General features: G+C 41.0%; 1 protein-coding gene across 2 annotated transcripts in view; it reads left to right on the top strand.

Annotated features, from left to right (window-relative positions):
* The window catches only part of LOC122542753 (SPARC-related modular calcium-binding protein 1-like), a 98,608-nt gene that overhangs the window by 55,743 nt on the left and 21,763 nt on the right, over nucleotides 1–21,102 (top strand). For both annotated transcript variants that reach the window (XM_043680755.1, XM_043680754.1), the window contains exons 3-5: nucleotides 1,443–1,555; nucleotides 16,390–16,489; nucleotides 19,336–19,386. In XM_043680755.1, coding sequence (XP_043536690.1) covers nucleotides 1,443–1,555; nucleotides 16,390–16,489; nucleotides 19,336–19,386 — 264 coding nt within the window. The remainder of the gene's footprint in view (nucleotides 1–1,442; nucleotides 1,556–16,389; nucleotides 16,490–19,335; nucleotides 19,387–21,102) is intronic.

Below are 21,102 nucleotides of genomic sequence, written 5' to 3'. Positions count from 1 at the left end.
ATGATGGTAAATAAAAAGGTAAGCAACAGGTTAGCACGTGCAGGAGGGTTTAAGTACAAGGCAGACTATGAAAAAAAGTAAAAAGGAAGGATAACTCAGGAGATATTATTAGAGATGTTAGAAATCATGAGGTTAAGAAAATTAGCTTAAGGGCACTTTACCTGAAAGCTTGTAGCATCCGTAACAAGGTTGATGAGTTAATGGCACAAATCATTGCGCATGAATATAATTTAGTAGCCATTATGGAGACATGGTTATAGGATGGTCACAACTGGGAGTTAAATATCCAGGGTATCAGACTATTTGGAAGGACAGACAGGAAGGTAAGGGAGATGGTGTTGCTCTGATATTCAAGGATGACATCAGGGCAGCGCTGAGAGATGATATAGGTTCGTGGATGATATATGGAGAAGAAGGCTTTGGGTGGAAATGAGAAATTCTAGGAAGAAAAAGTCACTGATAGGAGTAGTCTATAGGCCACCAAATAATAATATCACTTGGGGCAGGCAATAAACAAAGAAATAACTAACGTGTGTAAAAATGGTACAGCTTTTATCATGGGGGATTTTAATCTGCATGCCGATTGGTTGAACCAGTTTGGTCAAGGTAGCCTTGGTGTGGAGAGATTGAGTAGATTGGGATTATAATCTTTGGAATTTAGAAGGATGAGGGGGGGATCTTATAGAAACATATAAAATTATGAAGGGAATAGATAAGTTAGAAGTAGAGAGGATGTTTCCACTGCCAAGTGAAACTAGGACAAAAGGGCACAGCCTCAAAGTTAGGGGGAGCAGATTTAGGACTGAATTGAGAAGGAACTTCTTCACCCAGAGGGGTGGAAATCTGTGGAATTCTTTGCCCAGTGAAATAGTTGATGCTGCTTCAGTAAACATTTTTAAAGCTAAGATAGATATATTTTTGAACAATAAAGGAATTAAAGGATACGGTGAGAGCGCAGGTTAAGTGGAGCTGAGTCTATGAAAAGATCAGCCATGATCTTATTGAATGGGGGAGTGGGCTCGATGGGCTGGATGGCTTACTGCTGCTCCTAGTTCTTATATTCTTATTGGTTGCCTACACTTTACATAATCCTTATCCTTCTCTCTGCTTTTGACTACTTTCCTTCCGGATTGCCAAATTTTGGTATGCAATTATTCAATGATCTGATTGCTATAAGTGCTCACATCACGTGATTATGGTGTTTGTTTTGTTTAGTGGTTTGTGATTGGTTAAACCTGTTTGTAACATAACTGGACATTAGAATGCTCTCTGAGGCAAATGTAACTTTGTAAAGTACAGCTGAATGTGGTCAAGGATTTCATTTTTTCTGATTACATTTGAACCCATAGATCACCATAATTTGTAGTTTAATATGGAGAACAGTGTGATTTAGGAATACATTCACCATAGCTATTTCTGAAATGAGTTGATCTGTGTTACAGAAAGGGCCACAGCAAGATGCCGAGAAGATAGAGCCCAAGCACTTGCACAAACAAGGAGAGCAACAGACTCCATTATTGTACCAGAATGCAATGAGGATGGCTCCTTTGCACAGGTACTATGAGAAATCAATATTAATTACTCGGTATTGAAATTGTGCACAGATAAGACATTAGGCATGGCACTGGTTTACATCTTACTGAACAATTGAAGTGATCTAATTGTGAAGATACTGAAATGGTTTCAGCAATTTTAAATATAATTTTAAATTTAAATATAATTATTGACAAGCTGTTAAAAAGAGAATTCATTGCAAACTTGAGTGGGCTGATACTCATGAGTTGAATCCAACTGGGTTATTCTTCACTCATCTCTGGATTAATTTGGATTAGAAATTCTCCTCTGATTATAGCAATAGACTCTGTTGCAAAATTATCACACTGATGCTCAGTGGCAAGTTGGTATCTGATGAAGCGTTTCAGCTATGTGGATATCTGGAGAGGCTGTTTGCTTACAGCAGAAAAGGTAAAGGAAGATTTAGTAATGGCATTCAAATGTATCAAGAGTTTTAATGGAGTAGGTAGAGACAACTATTGTCAGAGGCAGGATATTTAATAATATGGGGACATAGATTTAAGATCACTAGTAAAAGAAGCAGGGCAGGGTAGGGGGAAGATGAGGTGAATTTTTATTTCAAATAGCAAGTGTAACAAGTTACTACATAGATAAAAATTCCTTACGAGAATAAATTGTTCCAAAATCACAACTTTGTAACTTGGGCAAAGATACTCATGCTGCCACCAATCCAAGCATTTTTCAATTGCTCCACAATTGGTGAATTGTACCAATTATTAGCATTTGGGAAAGTAATTAATAGAGATGAACATTTCATGTTGCAGACACTTGTAAACTAGAAGAAGAACCTGCATTCCATTGTGGCAACAGTTTCTTGTTTTCAGACTCAGATTTTGAAATAGTGCAAACTTTTCTGAATGACATTATATTTTTATAGACATAAAAAGTTTCATATTATTGCACTGGCAAAACGACACCTGGACATGTGGCAGTTGAAAGTTGGGACTGAGTTCCTTCTGGTACTTTGTGAGTGCTTTGGCACTGCATATACTTATCTAAATAATTCTGAAATGTCTTGAGAGCTCCTGCCTTTTCCATCCTTTCAGGAAGTGAGTCCTAGATAGCCCCGACTTTCGAGGTGAAAAGATTTTCCTCAGATCCTCTCTAAACCTCCTGGCCCTTACCTTAAAAACTGTGCCCTCTGGCTATTGACCTCTCTTCCGGGGGGGAAATATTTCTTCCTATCTACACTGGCTATACCCTTCAGAATTTTGCAGACCTGAATCAGATCATCCCTCAGCCTTCTCTGCTCTCAGGAAAACAAACTCCAGTCTATCTAGCTTATCTTCATAGTTGAACTGCTCCTGTCCAGGCAACATCCTCGTGAATCTCTTCTGCACCTTCCTTAGTACAGTCACATCTTACCTGCAGCATGGCAGCTAGAAGTGCACATTCAACTGTCGCTGTGGCTGAACTTACACTATACACAACTCCATCATAATCTGCTGCTCTTGTATTCATGTCTTGACCAATAAAGGAAAGTATCCGATATGCCTTCTTAATCACTTGTCTGCTTGTCCTGCTGCCTTCAAGGTCATGCACATCAAGGTCCCTCTGATCTCTTGTACTTCCCAGGGTATTCCATTCCTAGGGTACACCATTCAACGTGTACTCCTTTGCCTTGTTAGTCCTCACAAAATGCATCACCTCATACTTTTCAGGATCAAATTCCATTTGCCACTCAGATTATAAGTTTTCTCACTAAGCTGGAAGGTTTGTTTTCGGATGTCTCGTCACAATGCTAGGTAACATCATCAGTGAGCCTCCGGGGACGTGCGGGTGTTCTGTCCTGCTTTCTATTTATGTGTTTTGGTCTGTTAAGATGGGTGGTATAATTTCCAGTTCTTTTTCCCAGAGATTGGTAAATGGGGTTCAAATCAACAGATTGAACAGACAGGCCGAAAACTAGCTACCACTATACGCAAACACAAACTAGCCACCAAAAGACATGACCCACTATTACAAGTATCCTTACACACATACGAAGAAGGACACCACTTTGACTGGGATAACGCATCCATCCTAGGACAGGCTAAACAGAGACATGTACAGGAATTCCTGTAATTCAAACCAGAACTTCATCAATAAACTCATCAATTTGGACACCATTTACCAAACTCTGAGAAAAAAAACTGGAAATGACATCATCCACCTTAACAGACCAAGACACATAAATAGAAAATGGGACAGAACACCAGCGTTTCAGCGGACACTCACTGATAATGTTACCTCGCATGGTGACAAAACTTCTGAAAACAAATCTTCCAGCTCAGTGAGCAAACTTACAATCTGAACCTCAACCTGAGCGACAAATCTTCTCAAAAATCGCTAACATCCATTTGCCACTGTTCAGCCCATCCAACCAGTCTGTCTATATCATGCAATGGTCTAACTCTTTCCTCTTTGTTATGACAATTGTCAAGGAAGAAAATACAATTGAAAACCAAGGGGAATTGACAAGGTTCAGGGAGGAGATGAAATCCACAGTAGAGAAGCAAAGAGGAATTATGAGAGAAGATTGACAGCCAACATAAAGGGGGTTCTAAAGTCTTCTGCAGGTGTGTGCAGGTAAAAGGAGGAGTAAGTCTAATTTTTAGGGACTAAGAAGGAGGTTTACACATGGAGGCAGGGGCATAGCTGAGTTATTAAATGAAAACTTTGCATCTGTATTTACCAAAGAGGCAGATGCTACCCAGGCCATGATGACCGTGGAGGAAACTCTGTCACTAGTGGGTTCAAAATTGAAAATAAAGTCGTGTTGGATAGACTTAAAGTTGGCAAGGTGCCAAATGAGATGCATCAAAGAATATTGAAAGAAGTTAGACTGAAATTTGCAGGAGCACTGACCACAATCTTTCAGTCTTGCTTAGGCTCAGGGAAAGTGCCAGAAAACTGAATTATTGCAAATGTTACTTCCTTTTTCAAAAAGATTGTAGAGATAAGTCCAGCAACTACTGTCCAGTCAGTTTAACGTCAGTGGTGTGAAGCTGCTGGAAACAATCATTGGGATAGAGTTAGGAGTCAGGTGGAAAAGGTGGATTGATTAAGAAGAACCAGCGTGGATTTCTAAAGATGATAGTATATTTAACTAATTTCCTGGAGTTTTTTGAAGAAGTAACAGAACTAGTCAGTATTGTTGATGTCGTACACATGGACTTCTATAATGCATTAGATATAGTACCACACAACAGACTTGTAAGAAAAGGTATAGGTCATGGAATAAAACAGGAAATTGCAAGTTTCTGCAAAATTGACTGAGTGATAGGAAACAAAGAGCAATGTTCAATGGATTTTTTTTTTGCCTGGAGAAAGGCTTGTAGTGAGGATCCCCAGGGTTTGCTATTGTGATCCTTGTTTTTCCTGACATGTATTAATGACCTGGATCTTGATGTGTCAGGAACAATTTCAAAGTTTACAGATGTTTTGAGACTTGGGAACACTGTAAACTGAGAGGAGAACAGCTTAGACCTTCAAAAGGACATAGAGAAGTTGGTAAAGTGTGCAGATAGGTGGCAGATGAGATTGAATTCAGAGAAATGTGAGGTAATGCATTTTGGTAGGAAGAACATTCAATATTAGCAGACACTATACTGGGTTAGGGTTAGGGTTAGGGTTACTGGTAGCTAGTTTTCTGCCTGTCTGTTCAATCTGTTGGTTTGAACCCCATTTACCAATCTCTGGAAAAAAGAACTGGAAATTATACCACCCACCTTAACAGACCAAGACACATAAATAGAAGGCTTCTTCAAATCTGCTGTCAGTATCACCTAAGATAAAGGCAACAAGTTCATGGGAACAACAAGGTTTCTAGCTTCCCTTCAAGTCACAGGGCTTGAGGCAAATTAGATGATCTTTGAGGGAAAATGATTTTGGAGCAGTAAAAAATGCTGGCTTTCTAAAAGAAAAATCAGAACTGAAGTCAACCCAAAGCCCATGAAATTTGATGTTAATCTCCCAGTGATCAAAAAACCCATTCCAGGAGATTCCAGAGCAATATTGTATACATACCAGTCCGATAATCACTAATCAGCAATGAAGGAGAAAGAAACACCCATAGCTATTACCATATTTTTTTTTAGATTACTTACAGAGTGGAAACAGGCCCTTCGGCCCAACAAGTCCACACCGACCCGCCACCCACCCATTGCCCTACATTTACCCCTTTTACCTAACTCTACGGGCAATTTAGCATGGCCAATTCACCTGACCTGCACATCTTTGGACTGTGGGAGGAAACAGAGCACCCGGAGGAAACCCACACAGACACGGGAGAATGTGCAAACTCCACACAGTCAGTTGCCTGAGTCAGGAATTGAACCCGGGTCTCTGGCGCTGTGAGGCAGCAGTGCTAACCACTGTGCCACCATGCCGCCCTATATCACTGCCATTTGGTTATATGAGATTTAGGGTGGTGCTGCACAATTAAGCTCAAACTCAAATAAAGAAAACAAAGTCAAGGGAGATCTGTTTGCCCTAGATTTAGGAGAGTTGCAATGGAATTGATGGGACTTGAATTTGCATGAGTGATTGGGCACAAACAATGAGCAATAATCCAAATGTGGTACAGTGTATATTCAAGCAGGAATTCAGATCATTTTACTTTTGACTTTATCAGTCAAGTGATTTGTTCTTACAATTTTTGCGTTATTTGGAAGTAAAACAACAATTTTCCTCCTTGAATTGACAGGCCTGCTGATAACTATGACAAGCTTCTTGGCTTTGTGTCTGTGCTAAACAGCATGGCAAGACAGCAGTCATATGAGCCTGGTATCTCTGACTAAGGGTCAAAAGTGCAAAATGACAAGGCAAAGCAATGTGAGGCAGGGATGCTCTGAGCATCCAGGTAGACTCAGAGTCACTGAGCATTATGACAGCAAGTGAAGAGCTTGGAGGTACAGCCTGGCCTAGTCTATGAAATGGATGTATATCCTTGCTGCAGTCTACAATGATAGATGCCAGTGCAGCCTGAGGTATAGAAATGAAGTTCAGAAGCATCCTGTAAGTGGATCAGAGATGATCCATGAGGGTTCTTAGAGGCCGGCACATGTCAGATGCCAATGCCCATGGAAGTGTGGTGCCCATGACATACTCTGAGTGTTCAAAATGGACACTACTTGGAGCAAGCAACAAGCTGTATTTGTCGGATGCTTGATCTGGTTTCGTTGTCAAGCCTTCCTGACATTGAGCTTATTTTGGCAAGTTTGGTAAAATGGGAGGCTGAATATTAATGAGGGGAGTTGGGCTGTCAACAAGACGTTTAACAAGCAATAATCATTGTCACCTGGCAACTCACCTCTGTCCAATGTGAATCTTGTGACGCCACATGTGAAAAGCCTAAAAGATGATACAAGTTGATCTTGACATCGATGTGGGCCTCACTGCACTCTCACTCAATTTTGCCATACAACTTGCCATAGCCCTTGTTGTTCAGATCGCTATAGGATTCCATCCTTCGAGTCATTTAAATTCTATTTAAATATCTTGAACAATTGCAAACTGTGCATGTTTAAGGTAAAACTTATATAGCTTATAAATTTTATCCACTGCTTCATCTCACATGATAAAAAAATATCCCCACAAATACATACTCACTAAACCTATTCCCAAATACCTACTTTCTCTTAGCAGGTTTTGTCCTTCATTGCCGCCCATCTGTGATATCACTTCTGTCAACATTTCCATGAATTTGTTGTGCCAGAACCGGTGACCCTACCTGCAGGTCCGTTCACTGTGTATTTCCTGTTTGCCTAGGAAATGCAAATGCAATTGGAATTGTACCTTCCAAGCATATGTTTGTGCACATGTGCATGGTGGGAGACTTTGAAGCAGCAGGCTGAAGTCTTCTCTAGGGCAGCAAATACTGTTATCCCAGCCCGGCCAAGTTGCCAAGATTCTCACCATTCTCACTTGGAGATTTCTTGCTTTTTGCTCATTCTTACTGGATAAAAATGTTGAAACTTCCTGTTTTATTGTAAGAGCAGCTATATATTGAACAGAAGCAATTCAAAATGACATCCTTAATTGCGCTTGAGAAAGTGGTGTAAGCAAAAAAAACTCAACCTTACTTGTAAGCCAATTTCGGTAGAATCAATGAGAAAAAATATATATTTGCAAGATCCCAAACCACAGTGAATGAAACAGTCACATTTCTGGTCTATAGTTCAGTTCTTATGAAGGGATAAATGTAACAGATATTATCTAACATTCTGTTTTGTTTGAACCAATGGAAATGACTGACTGAAAATTGAATGTTCTGGTCAGATGAAAGTGATCTTCTGAGTTGTATTTACAACGATTAGTTGGAGTAGAAAGTGAGTAATGTAAAGAGGGATGATTTCACCATTAAAAGCAGTATAAAAAACACGCACAATAGTGGTTGATAATTTAAACAAGTTTAATAAAAACTGAAATTCTAAAATGAATTTTCTGTCAGAGAAAAACAAGAATGATCTAGCCCGGTTAAAGACATTCACTTTTTCTGTGACTTCTGTACTAGTGTTTATTGAATGCATTGAACAGTGATAATCATACTTTGGTTGAAAAATACTTGGGAGGGGAGTACTGATCTGAATGTGACATAGAATGGCTTGTGCTTGGCAACTGTGGATCGGTAATTATTATTAGCCTATGAACAAACAATTACATTGAGGGCTATGATTTGGAGATGCCGGTGGTGGACTGGAGTGTACAAAGTTAAAAATCACACAACACCAGGTTATAGTCCAACAGGTATAATTGGAAGCACACTAGTTTTTGGAGCGACGCTCCTTCACCACCTGATGAAGAAGCATCGTTCCGCAAGCTAGTGTGCTTCCACTTAAACCTGTTGGACTATAACCTGGTGTTGTGTGATTTTTAACATTGAGGGCTAGAGTTAATTGAACTCTTAGTTCATTAGCTCATTCAGTAGACTTGAGGTGATTGATTGCTCAGAGTATTTGCAGTGACATAAGACTTGGAAATGTTAAGTTTTGATTGACGGTTTACTTACTGTCAGTGCAGTTTCATTTCTTTAATTGAGAAGTCAGGGTGAAATACCAAAGCTAAGAGTGCAGGACAACTTCATGTTTGAAAACAATGAGTAAATGGGCAGGTAAACCAGGAAATAATGAATATGCGACCCCCAAACCTGATGTATATCATGTTGAAGATTGGGAGAGGACTGAACTTATTCAGTGGCATTTTGCAATCTTGGCAAAGACTGAGTTAAAGAATGTGATGATACCATCAGCTTTCACTTTGATGCACTGAAAAAGCCAGGAGGAGGATAAACATATTTATAGTTTGAGGAAAAGGCTATGCTCTAGTATGTGTTTTGATATGATGACAAGATGCATATCAGAGTTTCAAAGGAGTTGAGACTTAATAATGAAATAATTCCACAGAGGCCAGTATTCCATCACCAAGTTATCCTTTCTTTGCATGTGCATAGTACTTAACACTGGTCCAGCTTCATCAGAGCCAGCTCTCAGAGTGAGCAGAACCTCTGACGCTCCTGCTTATATCTGTTAGCCAGGCCTCCCCAATTGAAGCAGGTTAACAGTTCCAATTAGGGAACTCATATTCTGTGAGGAACACTGGCTAATCTCAAAAAGTCACTACAGAGATATTTCTATGAATGTAGTTGCAGGTAATGGACTTCATATATCAATGCAGCAATCTTGTACTATGAAATTATTACTTTCTGTGTGTCACTTGCTATATATATGCCCCTCATGATTTTATAAACCTTTATAAACTCACCCCATATACTGGGGTCAGCAGCTTGAACAATATTTGAAATCCTGAACCCCAGCTGATCATCTCCTCAGTACATCCCAAACTATTTTTAAATGTTTCAATGGCAAAAGTCAATATTCAAGAAGCAAGATGCCTCAAATTAACAATGAGTGAGGTAGTTAACAAAATAAATAATTTTTGTGGTGTTTTTTGAGGTTGCTCTGGACATGGCATTCTCCCGCTTCTCTTCTAATAATGTTTGGGGATTTTTATGTATACCCGAGAGGAGATGAGATGAGATCTTAGAATCTTGGACAGTGTGAAATTTAGCATGGCCAATCCACCCAACCTGCATATCTTTGGACAGCGGGAGGAAACCAGAGCATATGAAGGAAACCCATATAGACACGGAGAATGTGCAAACTCCAGATAGATAGTTGCCCGAGGGTGGAATCCAACCCAGGACTGTTGCACTGTCAGGCATCTGTGCTAACTGTGCCACTGTGGGCTATATTGTGACTGTAACCTCATAGGGCTAGGATATAAGTATAAATGTTGAATAAGTCATAGTCATAGAGTTGTCCAACTAGTCCATGCCAAACATGTTCCCAAACTAAGATCGTCCCAATGACTGACATTTGGCCCATATCCCTCTAAACGTTTCTTATTCATGTACTTATCCAAATGTCTTTTAAACAGTGTAACTGTACCTGCATCCACCACTTCCTCTGGCAGTTCATTCCACTCATGAACCACTCCCTGCGTAAAATAAGTTGCCCCTCATGTCCTTTTTAATTTTTTCTCTTCTCACCTTAAAAATATGCCCCCTAGTTTTGAAATCCCCCAACTTCTCACCTTATATATGCCCCTCATGATTTTATAAATTTTTATAAGGTCACTCCCTTACCCACCTACACTCCAGTGAAAAAAGTCTCAGCCTACCCAATTTTTATAACTCAAATCCTCGATTCCAGGCAAAATCCTGGTAAATCATCCCGCCTTCTTAGACTGTAATCCCTAGTTCTGGATCCCTGGTCAATGGGAACATTATTCCTGTATTTACCATATCTAGTTCTATGGATTTCTATGAGACTCCTCTCATTCTCACGTGACTATAGTCATAGAGTCATAGAGATGTACAGTACGGAAACAGACTCTTCGGTCCAACCCGTCCATGCCGACCAGATATCCCAACCCAATCTAGTCCCACCTGCCAGCACCCGGCCCATATCCCTCCAAACCCTTCCTATTCATATACCCATCCAAATGCCTCTTAAATGTTGCAATTATACAACACTTCACCACTTCCTCTGGCAGCTCATTCCATACATGTACCACCCTCTGTGTGAAAAAGTTGTCCCTTAGGTCTCTTTTATATCTTTCCCCTCTCACCCTAAACCTATGCCCTCTAGTTCTGGACTCCCCCACCCCAGGGAAAACAGTTTGTCTATTTACCTTATCTATGCCCCTCATGATTTTATAAACCTCTATAAGGTCACCCCTCAGCTTCTGACACTCCAGGGAAAACAGCCCCAGCCTGTTCAGCCTCTCCCTGTAGCTCAAATCCTCCAACCCTGGCAACATCCTTGTAAATCTTTTCTGAACCCTTTCAAGTTTCACAACATCTTTCCGATAGGAAGGAGACCAGAATTGCACGCAATATTCCAACAGTGGCCTAACCAATGTCCTGTACAGCCGCAACATGACCTCCCAACCCCTGTACTCAATACTCTGACCAATAAAGGAAAGCATACCAAAGGCCTTCTTCACTATCCTATCTACCTGCGATTCCACTTTCAAGGAGCTATGAACCTGCACCCCAAGGTCTCTTTGTTCAGCAACACTCCCTAGGACCTTACCATTAAGTGTATAAGTCTTGCTAAGATTTGCTTTCCCAAAATGCAGCACCTTGCATTTATCTGAATTAAACTCCATCTGCCACTTCGCAGCCCACTGGCCCATCTGGTCCAGATCCTGTTGTAATCTGAGGTAACCCTCTTCGCTGTCCACTACACCTCCTAACTGATCCAGTCTCTCCTCATGTGTCAGTCTTGTTATCCCAAGAATCAGTCTGGTAAGTCAATGTTACACTCACTCCATTGACAGAACATCCTTCCTCAGAGAATGAAACCAAAACTGTGCAGAATATTCCAGGTATGGACTCTCATAATGACGAACAACATGCAATTTGACCTAAAATAAAACAAAGAACTGTGGACAAACAAAAGAACAAACAAAAACAGAAATTGCTGGAGAAGCTCTGGCAGAATCAGCGGACAGAAAATGAAGTTAACGTTTCAAATCTAGTTCAGAAGGGTTACTGGGATCGAAACTTTAATACCGTTTGTCTCCCTCACCACTGCTGCACCTATGTGTTTACTTCCAGCAACTGGTGTACAAGGACATACAAGTCGCATTGCACCTCCACCTTTCACAATCTATCATATTTCCAATAATAACCTGCTTCCCTGTTTTTGCTACCAAAGTGGATAACCTCACATGTATCCATATTATACTTCACCTGCAATGCATTTGCCTACTCGCTCAACTTGACCTGGAAATGTATCACTGTTCCTTCAAATGTCGCTCAATCAAAATTCTGGAACACCCTTGCTAATGGCACTGTGCGTGTCCCTACACAAAACAGACTGCAGTGGTTCAAGAAGGCAATGCACCATCACCTTCTCATGGGCCATTGGGAATGGGCACTTAATGCTGACCAGTCAGTGATACCCATGTGAATAAAAAAAGCAGACATTCTTAAGCAGCAAGAGCTATCAGAAGAATCAGCAGGGTGCCAGCACATATGAAACCATTTCAAGGTTCTTTCTCACTGAAGAATGTTAGCTCCATAACAAAATAACAGCTAATCTGAACCACTTGACTGAAGGATTCTAAGACTTCACGACACTTCAATGCTCCGTGTTCATGGGAATATACCAATCATCGGGCAAAAAATGTCATGCTCAATTTGATTGAATCACACAATAATAATGGAATTGCTGAATAATAAACACAATTTTTTTACTGCTTATGTTTTCTGCAGATCCAAATACTATATGAATTAATAACCCTCAGTGCTTGAGAGCATTGGGAAGAATGGGTCCAAAGTCATCTGATCCTCTCAATTGCTCTACACTTAACACAAGTTATATCTTAAATTATTCAATGTAAATTTAAAAACTTCAGGCACCAATTGAAGGTCTGCCTTTTAAGTGAAACCAATACAAATGATTTTCTTAACCTTACTTGCTTATTATCACCTTTGGTAGTGATTTTTAACCAATGAGCTAAAAGGACAGTCAAGAATCTTCACACAGTGAAAGCATACTGTAAATGTGAAAAGACTGGCAAGAAAATGTCATCATGCCTCTGAAACCTGCTGTGTCAGTGAATGTTACAAACCACTCACTGCTCTCGTGCAACAAAGAAACAAAAATCTGGATTCCCAAATGCCCCATTTCTTGTAGTAGCATCAAGTACAGACCAGGAGGCTGTGGTTGTTCATGTCATTACAATCTTGATTGATTTATGATCAAACCTTCCGAAATAGCAAAGGAACATGAAACCATGGAATTAAATTTTCAGGATATGCCTGGTGCTTTTAGATGGGTGGTTGGGGGCTATTTAATTGGGCAAAGTCCTGATGATTTGGAGATGCCGGTGTTGGACTGGGGTGTACAAAGTTAAAAATCACACAACACCAGGTTATAGTCACACAGGTTTATTTGGAAGCACTAGCTTTCGGAACGCTGCTCCTTCATCAGATGCCATAACCACCTGATGAAGGAGCAGCGCTCCGAAAGCCAGTGCTTCCAATTAAACCTGTTGCGCCATAACCTGGTTTTGTGTGATTTTTAACTTTGTACACCCCAGTCCAACACCGGCATCTCCAAATCATCAGGACTTTGCCCAAAAAAATCCTGATGGCATGTTGATCTTTTGCTATTACATTCTCATAAACTTTCTCACAGTTTGGCTTTCAGATGTGTATGTTCTTCTAGTTATGATGAAAGGTCAGTGAGCCAATGGTGTGTGGCTGCTGATTGTTGTACCTCTTTTTATGTTTTAAGTGTGAAGCCTGGCTTGTGTATGACAGGCAATACAACTGTGGTGCAGGCAGTGTTACATTAGTAGCTGTAATGAAGTGACAGACACGTTTTAAACATGAGGCAGCTGATGGAGATATCCGACACCCAAACTCCTCTATGACAGTCCTCTTCTGTTGCAACTTTACATTGCTAACTCACTCTCAATGGGGCATGAAGCTTTGAGTATACACCTTGGCAGCGCACAAGAGATCATTTATCCCCTTGTGGCACTGGAGTTAGGTTATCTTGAGCTGTTGCCAGGTGCTCAACTCTGTAGCTACCTCTGTCCAGGCTACCTTCATCAGTCAGAATGGCCCCTTTTTGCCCTCGGCAAAGGATTTCCTTGCCTCCTGGGACAACCTTCAAGAGAACCTCTAGGGAGGCATCATAAAAGTATGGTGCCTTTTATTTTGTGTGGGCTCTGACATTTCCAGGGGTGTGTGGTGATGATGAGCAGTCGTTGAATGATGCCCTAGGAAGCAAAGAGTGAAGTGCTGTTCAGTACTTTTAAATATGACACCCAGTTTTAGGAGCCCGGGGGTCCTGAAAAGGGCCAGAACGTCCTGCCTACCAGTCACCAAAATCTTTGGTGTTTTATTTGTGCATAAATATATTATGAGCTTTTAAGAATATAATCGCACAAGAAAACCTGCCCCAAAAAACCTCCGAATGGAAATTTTATTTATTCATTCAGCGGATTATGACATCGCTGGCTAGGCCAACGTTTATTGCCATCCCTAATTATCCACACGGCAGTTAAGAGTCAACCACATTGCTATGGGTCTACAGTCACATGTAGGCCAGAATAGGTTAGAATGTCAGTTTCGTTCCCTAGATTAGATTAGATTACATTACATTACAGTGTGGAAACAGGCCCTTCGGCCCAACAAGTCCACACCGACCCGCCAAAGCGTAACCCACCCATACCCCTACATTTATCCCTTACCTAACACTACGGGCAATTTAGCAAGGCCAATTCACCTGACCTGCACATCTTTGGACTGTGGGAGGAAACCGGAGCACCCGGAGGAAACCCACGCAGACACAGGGAGAACGTGCAAACTCCACACAGTCAGTCGCCAGAGGCGGGAATTGAACCCGGGTCTCTGGCGCTGCGAGGCAGCAGTGCTAACCACTGTGCCACCGTGCCGCCCACAAAGGACATTGGATAGGTTTTCCCCTCAACAATTCAAAATGGTTTTCTAGCCATCATTACAATCATTAAATGCAAATATTTATTGAATTCAAATTCAACCATCTACTGTGGCAGGATTTGAGCCCTGATCCTCAGAACATCACCTGGGTCTCTGGATTAACAGTCCAGTGATAACAGCACGAGGCCACTGCCTTCCCTTTTAATAGTACGTCCCACTATTCAGCCCATCTTTATATTTACTTTCAAAGAAAAAGAAATTTCCAATCAAAGGAACAGGGTCAACAGTTCAGCTGCTTGACCCTGTTTCTCCATTCAATCAAATTTTCCCTTTTCAGTATATATCTTTATTTAGAGTCATAGAGATGTACAGCATGGAAACAGACCCTTCGGTCCAACTCATCCATGCCGATCAGATATCCCAACCCAATCTAGTCCCACCTGCCAGCACCCAGCCATATCCTTCCAAACCCTTCCTGTTCATATACCCATCCAGATGCCTTTTAAATGTTAAAATCGTACTAGACTCCACCACTTTCTCTGGCAGCCCATTCCACACATGTATCACCTTCTGCCTGAAAACGTTGCCCTTTAGGTCTCTTTTATATCTTTCCCCTCTCACCCTAAACCTATGCCCTCTAGTTCTGGACTTCCCCACCCCAGGGAAGAGACTTTGTCTATTTATCCTAACTATGCCCCTCATGATTTTATAAACCTCTATAAGGTCACCCCTCAGCCTCTGACGCTCCAGGGAAAACAGCCACAGCCTATTCAACCTCCCTCTATAGCTCAAATCCTCCAACCCTGGCAACATCCTTGTAAATCTTTTCTGAACCCTTTCAAGTTTCATAACATCCTTCCAAAAGATCAGAATTGCATGTAATATTCCAAAAGTGGCCTAACCAACGACCTGTACAGCCACAACATGACCTCCCAACTCCTGTACTCAATACTCTGACCAACAAAGGAAAGCATACCAAATGCTTTCTTCACTATCCTACCTACCTGCGACTCCACTTTCTAGCAGCTATGAACCTGCACTCTAAGGTGTCTTTGTTCAGCAACACTCCCTAGGATGTTACCAATAAGTGTATAAGTCCTGCAAAGATTTGCTTTTCCAAAATGCAGCACCTAGCATTTATCTAAATTAAACCCCATCTGCCACTTCTCAGCCCACTGGCCCATCTGATCAAGATCCCATTTTAATCTGAGGTAATCTTCTTCGATGTCCACCACACCTCCAATTTTGGTGTCATCTACAAACTTACTAACTATACCTCTTATGCTCATGTCCAAATCATTTATATAAATATGAAAAGTAGTGGACCCAGCACTGATCCTTGTAGCACTCCACTGGTCACAGGCCTCCAGTCTGAAAAACAACCCTCCACCACCACCCTCTGTCTTCTACCTTTGAGCCAGTTCTGTATCCAAATGGCTACTTTTTCCTGTATTCCATGAGATCTAACTTTGCTAACTAATCTTCCATGGGGAACCTTGATTTACCTTTGATCCAGATCTATTGAGTGCTATGAATTAACCAAGTCAAGGGCCTCTTCACATAAAGGGAAGAAAATTACATGGTCAAGGATTTTGGAAGAAAGTTTTCAGAAATGCTAGCAAGGAGATCGTAACTAAAAGCAACAATGGGGTAGAGGAATGTGAAAGGTGTAATCTGAATTACTTGGATGAAAGAGTTTTCTAGGAGGCAAGCTTTTGGATTGAAAATTAGGATAAGTGCCTTGAAAGATGGTGGTGTAGTTTGGTACGTGTGCATACTCTATTAAAAAATACACACACACACAGTTAGATTTCATAATAATTTATTTTTCTTTCTCTCTGCTTTAATAGGTTCAGTGCCATAAATTGACAGGCTATTGCTGGTGTGTCACACCTGACGGCAAACCAATCAGTGGATCTTCAGTCCATAACAGGACTCCAACCTGTTCAGGTACCAGACACAGAAAGTATTTAAACTTTGTGGGTACGTAATTGTCAGTTGATGCTTTAGAGGCACAGAGGTCTTCGAGCCAGAAGAAGGAAATCAAATAAATATACTAAGCTTTAAAAACTGGTACATGAGACACTCACTGAGGTTTGTAAAATGTTGGAATATATTTTGTGATCCACCGACACTGCCATGCAATCAGGGATTTGGGTATTGAGATAAACATGCTTAACTTGCAGTTTTCCCTACACTCGTCATCATATTCCAGCCATCACACTTTGTATAAAACAATAATAATTTCTTAAATTAGAATGGAAGCCAGTAATTTCCAGTACATTATTTCTCACCTTGAGTTTGCTTATGCAGAAAGATGAGAGGAACCAAGCAGCTGTGTATCCAAAGAAATGTCCAACTTAAATAATTAGCTCCATTTAAAACTTATTAATTCAGCTTCAATGCAAAAAGTTCCTGAGCAGCAGCCTTAAAAGTCCAAATCACTTAGGTACTCAACACTGAAAACGTATTCCACAATACAGAGTTGAGGAGAAACTAGTTCTCCCAAAGGATTGTGAAAATGTGGAATTCGCTACCCCAAAGTGCGGTGGATGCTGGATAAGTGAGTAAATTTAAAGAGGAGTTAGACAGATTTTTAATTGGTAATGGGTTGAAGGCGTATGGAGAGAAGGCAGGAAAATGGGGGATATCAGCCATGATCGAATGGCGGACCAGACTTGATGGGCCGAATGGCCTAATTCTGCTCTTCTATCTTATGAACTTACGAACTAACACCTTAAGCAACATTGAAGAAGATCGTTACATTTTTATTAAAAATGACAAAGGAATTTTGGAAACATGTTGGAAGAAAAAATAAAAACTTGCATTGAGTTAGCACTTCTCATCATCTCTGATCATCTCAAAGCAGAAGTAATTTTCAAGTGTAGTTGCTGTTGTATTGAGGGAAACTCAATACAACACTGTATGCAAACACAGTTTGCATACAGTGCAGTATCAAAAACAACTATTTGAAAATAACTCGATATTCCAAACTTAGTGATGTTAATTAATAATGATGAGTATAGCCAGGATTCTGAGGAAAGTTCCCATGCTCTTCTTTGAAGTAATGCTATGGTATATTTTACATCTACTCTACAGGGCAGATGGGTAAGTTAAAAGCTTTCAGCCATTTTGCTTGATATGGCTGCAGCTCTGTACTGCACCCTTGACTGAACAAGCTGACATGCTTATGAGCTGTAGTGTAACAAGACCATAAGACATAGGAGCAGAAATTAGGCCATTCCAGCCCATCGAGTCTGCTCTGCCAATCATGGCTGATACGTTTCTCAACCCCATTCTCCCGCTTTCTCCCCCAAACCCAAATCCCCTTGATAATCATGAACCTATCTATCCCCATCTTAAATATACTCAATGACCTGGCCTCCACATCCTTCTGTGGCAGTAATTTCCATAGATTCCCCACTCTCTGGCTGAAGAAGTTTCTCCTTATCTCCATTCTAGAAGGTCTTCCCTTTACTCTAAGGCTGTGCTCTCAGGTCCCAGTCTCTCCTACCAATGGAAACATCTTCCCAACATCCAGTCTGTCCAGGCCATTCAGTATTCTGTAAGTTTCAATTAGATTCCTCTCATTCTTCTAAACTTCATCAAGTATAGACTCAGAGTCCTCAAACGTTCCCCATATGTTAAGCTTTTCATTCCTGGGACCATTCTTGTGAACCTCCTCTGAACCCCCTCCAGGGCCAGTACATCCTCCCTGAGATATGGGGCCCAAAACTGCACACAGTATTCCAACTGTGGTCTGACCAGAGCCTTACAGAGCCTCAGAAGTACACCCCGATTTATATTCAAGTCCTCTCAAAATAAATGCCAACATTGTATTTGCCTTCCTAACCACCGACTCAACCTGCAAGTTTATTTTGAGAGAATCCTGCACTGGAACTCCCAAGTCTCTTTGCACTTCAGACTTCTGAATATGGTCTACTGTCCTTGCATCTCTGGTCTCTGGATTCTAATTGAGTCCAAAATATTGAGAGGAAACTCTCTTCCCTCTGCGGCTGTTTTGGCTCAGTAGAAATTGAAGTGTGCAGTCCCAGTCTAGTTACTTGAAAGTCTCATACTACTTCTGACAGTAAGTTACTTCCTTAGTAGCATATTGGTATGTCAAGCCAGAGTTTATGCTCAAGTCTCTTGATTGGAGCTTGAGCACATAGCTTTGAGTTCAGAGAAAGAGAGAGAGCCAGAAGTTTGTGTCCACTGTGGAAAATGCATCTCTCTCCCAACCTTGCCTAACTTTACAGTATAAAACAAAATTGACCCTACAGCTAACATCAAGGTCTCAGACAAGCAGTGCCATTAAATGTTTGTTAGCTGTAGGATCTGTTAGTGCAAACACAGTGTGCTACAGGAGAATCACTGTATTCTTGCACTCCAAAGCAACTGCATGAAGTCCTCATTTGGTATTCAGTATCAATCTATCATTTAATGAGTCCCAACTCAAATCTTGAAGCAAACACAAATTGGCTTGTGGTGATTTCCTATAAACCATTGACCTCTCTCCCTTCCCACCGTCAGGTGGCTGTTATATTCAAATATATAATATGTCATGATTTCTGTTTTAAAGGATTAAGAATATACCTTTAATTTGAATGGCAATCTCGCTCTCAAATCAAAGATTTCTACCAGGCAATTCTTTTGTATCATAGCAATGCCACACAAGAAAAGTCATTATAATATTGTTATAAATAATTGTAGAGCCCATTGAGGAAATCTCAATGCAGTGAACAGTGAAATGTAGGTAATTTAGAAAGAATTTATCCCCAAATTTTCCCTTCCAGATTCTACTAAGGACAAAACATCCCAGCGAGGGCGTGACTCTAGCAGGATGCGTAAGTTAAAAGCTTTCAGCCATTTTGCTTGATATTGCTGCAGCTCTGTGCTGCACCCTTGACTGAATAAGCTGACATGCCTATGAGCTATGGTCTCTGGACTCAATATAAGTCCAAAATGGTGAGAAAAAACTCTCTTCCCTCTGTGGCTGTTTTGCCCCAACAGAAAATGAAGTGTGCAGTCCCAATCTAGTTCCTAGGGTGCCTGTTGCACAGTACGAAACTGTCCAAAACGCACTTCAAAGGGGAAGTGAAAAGAGAATCAGAGTAGGAGAAAAACTGCCAGACAATCTTAAAAGGGTATCACTAAGTCTTCAATATGCACATAGATGAAGGTACTAAAAGGAAGAATGGGACCAACTAGGGATCAAAAATACACTGCGAATTACCATCAAGCCAGGGGACCAACCTTAGATCAATTAAAAAATCTACGAGGCATGCTAGGAGCAACACTAGGCATAATTAAAAGCAAGGTGTCAACCTGGTGAAGCTACAAAATCAGACCACTTGTGTGCCAGATATCATAAGCAACAAGTGATTGAGCTAAGCGATCTCACAACCAATGGATCAGATCTAAGCTCTGCAGTGCTGTCACATCTAGTCACGAATGATGGTGGAAAATTAAATTGACTGGAGGTGAAGGTTCCCATCCTCAATCAGGAGAAGCCCAGTACATCAGTGCAGAACATAAGGCTGAAGCATTTGCAAAAATTTTCAGTCAGAAGTGGTGAATGGATGATCTACTTTGGCATCCTCTAGAGATCCCCAACATTAGAAATGCCAGTCTTCAGGCAATTTGATTCACTCCACATGATCTCAAAAAACGGATGAATGCACAAGATACTGTAAAAGCAATAGGCCCTGTCAAAATTAAGGCAACAGTATTGGAGACTTATGCTCCAGACAATTACCATCTTATCAGCCCACTCACTATCATCAGTAAAGCGATGGAATAGATCATCAACAGTGCTACTAAGCAGCACTATCCTAGCAATAACCTGCTCACTGATTCTCCACTCCAGTGCCACTCAGCTCCAGGCCTCAGTGCAGCCTTGATCCAAACAAGATAGCTGAGAGTTAAGATGAGAGTGAAATCAACACAACATTTTACTGAGTGTAGCATCAACAAGCCCTAGAAAAGTTACAGTCAAAGAGAATCGGGAGCAAACTCTCTGCTGGTTGAAGCCATACCTAGCCAAGAAACAAATTGAAATTTCTAACTAGAAATTGAACTAGCAATATAAATACTGTGGCTACAAAGACAGGTCAGAGGCTATGAAACCTGCAGCTTCTGGAAACCATATTTCAAGACAAAACTGCTAGTAATTTGGATGAATGCAGGTTCCTTCAGGAAAGCTAGCATGGATTTCTTAAGAATAAATTCTGTTTAACTTTCTTATTGAAGCATTTTGTTTGAAAAGATAATACAGAAGGTTGCTGAGGATAATGCTGTTGGTGTGGTGTACATGGACTTCCAAACCACATTCGGTACATTGTTGCATAATAAACAAGTCACTCCCGGCACCTTCCCCTGCAACCGCAGGAGGTGCAAGACTTGCGCCCACACCTCCCCCCTCACCTCCCTCCAAGGCCCCAAAGGAAACTTCCATATCCGCCACAGATTCACCTGCACCTCCACACACATTATCTATTGCATCCTCTGCACCCGATGTGGCCTCCTCTATATTGGGGAGACAGGCAGGCTACTTGCGGAGC

The sequence above is a fragment of the Chiloscyllium plagiosum genome, chromosome 41 (assembly GCF_004010195.1).
Source record: "Chiloscyllium plagiosum isolate BGI_BamShark_2017 chromosome 41, ASM401019v2, whole genome shotgun sequence".
Lineage (NCBI taxonomy): Eukaryota > Metazoa > Chordata > Chondrichthyes > Orectolobiformes > Hemiscylliidae > Chiloscyllium > Chiloscyllium plagiosum.
This window is presented reverse-complemented; position numbering and strand designations above follow the sequence as displayed.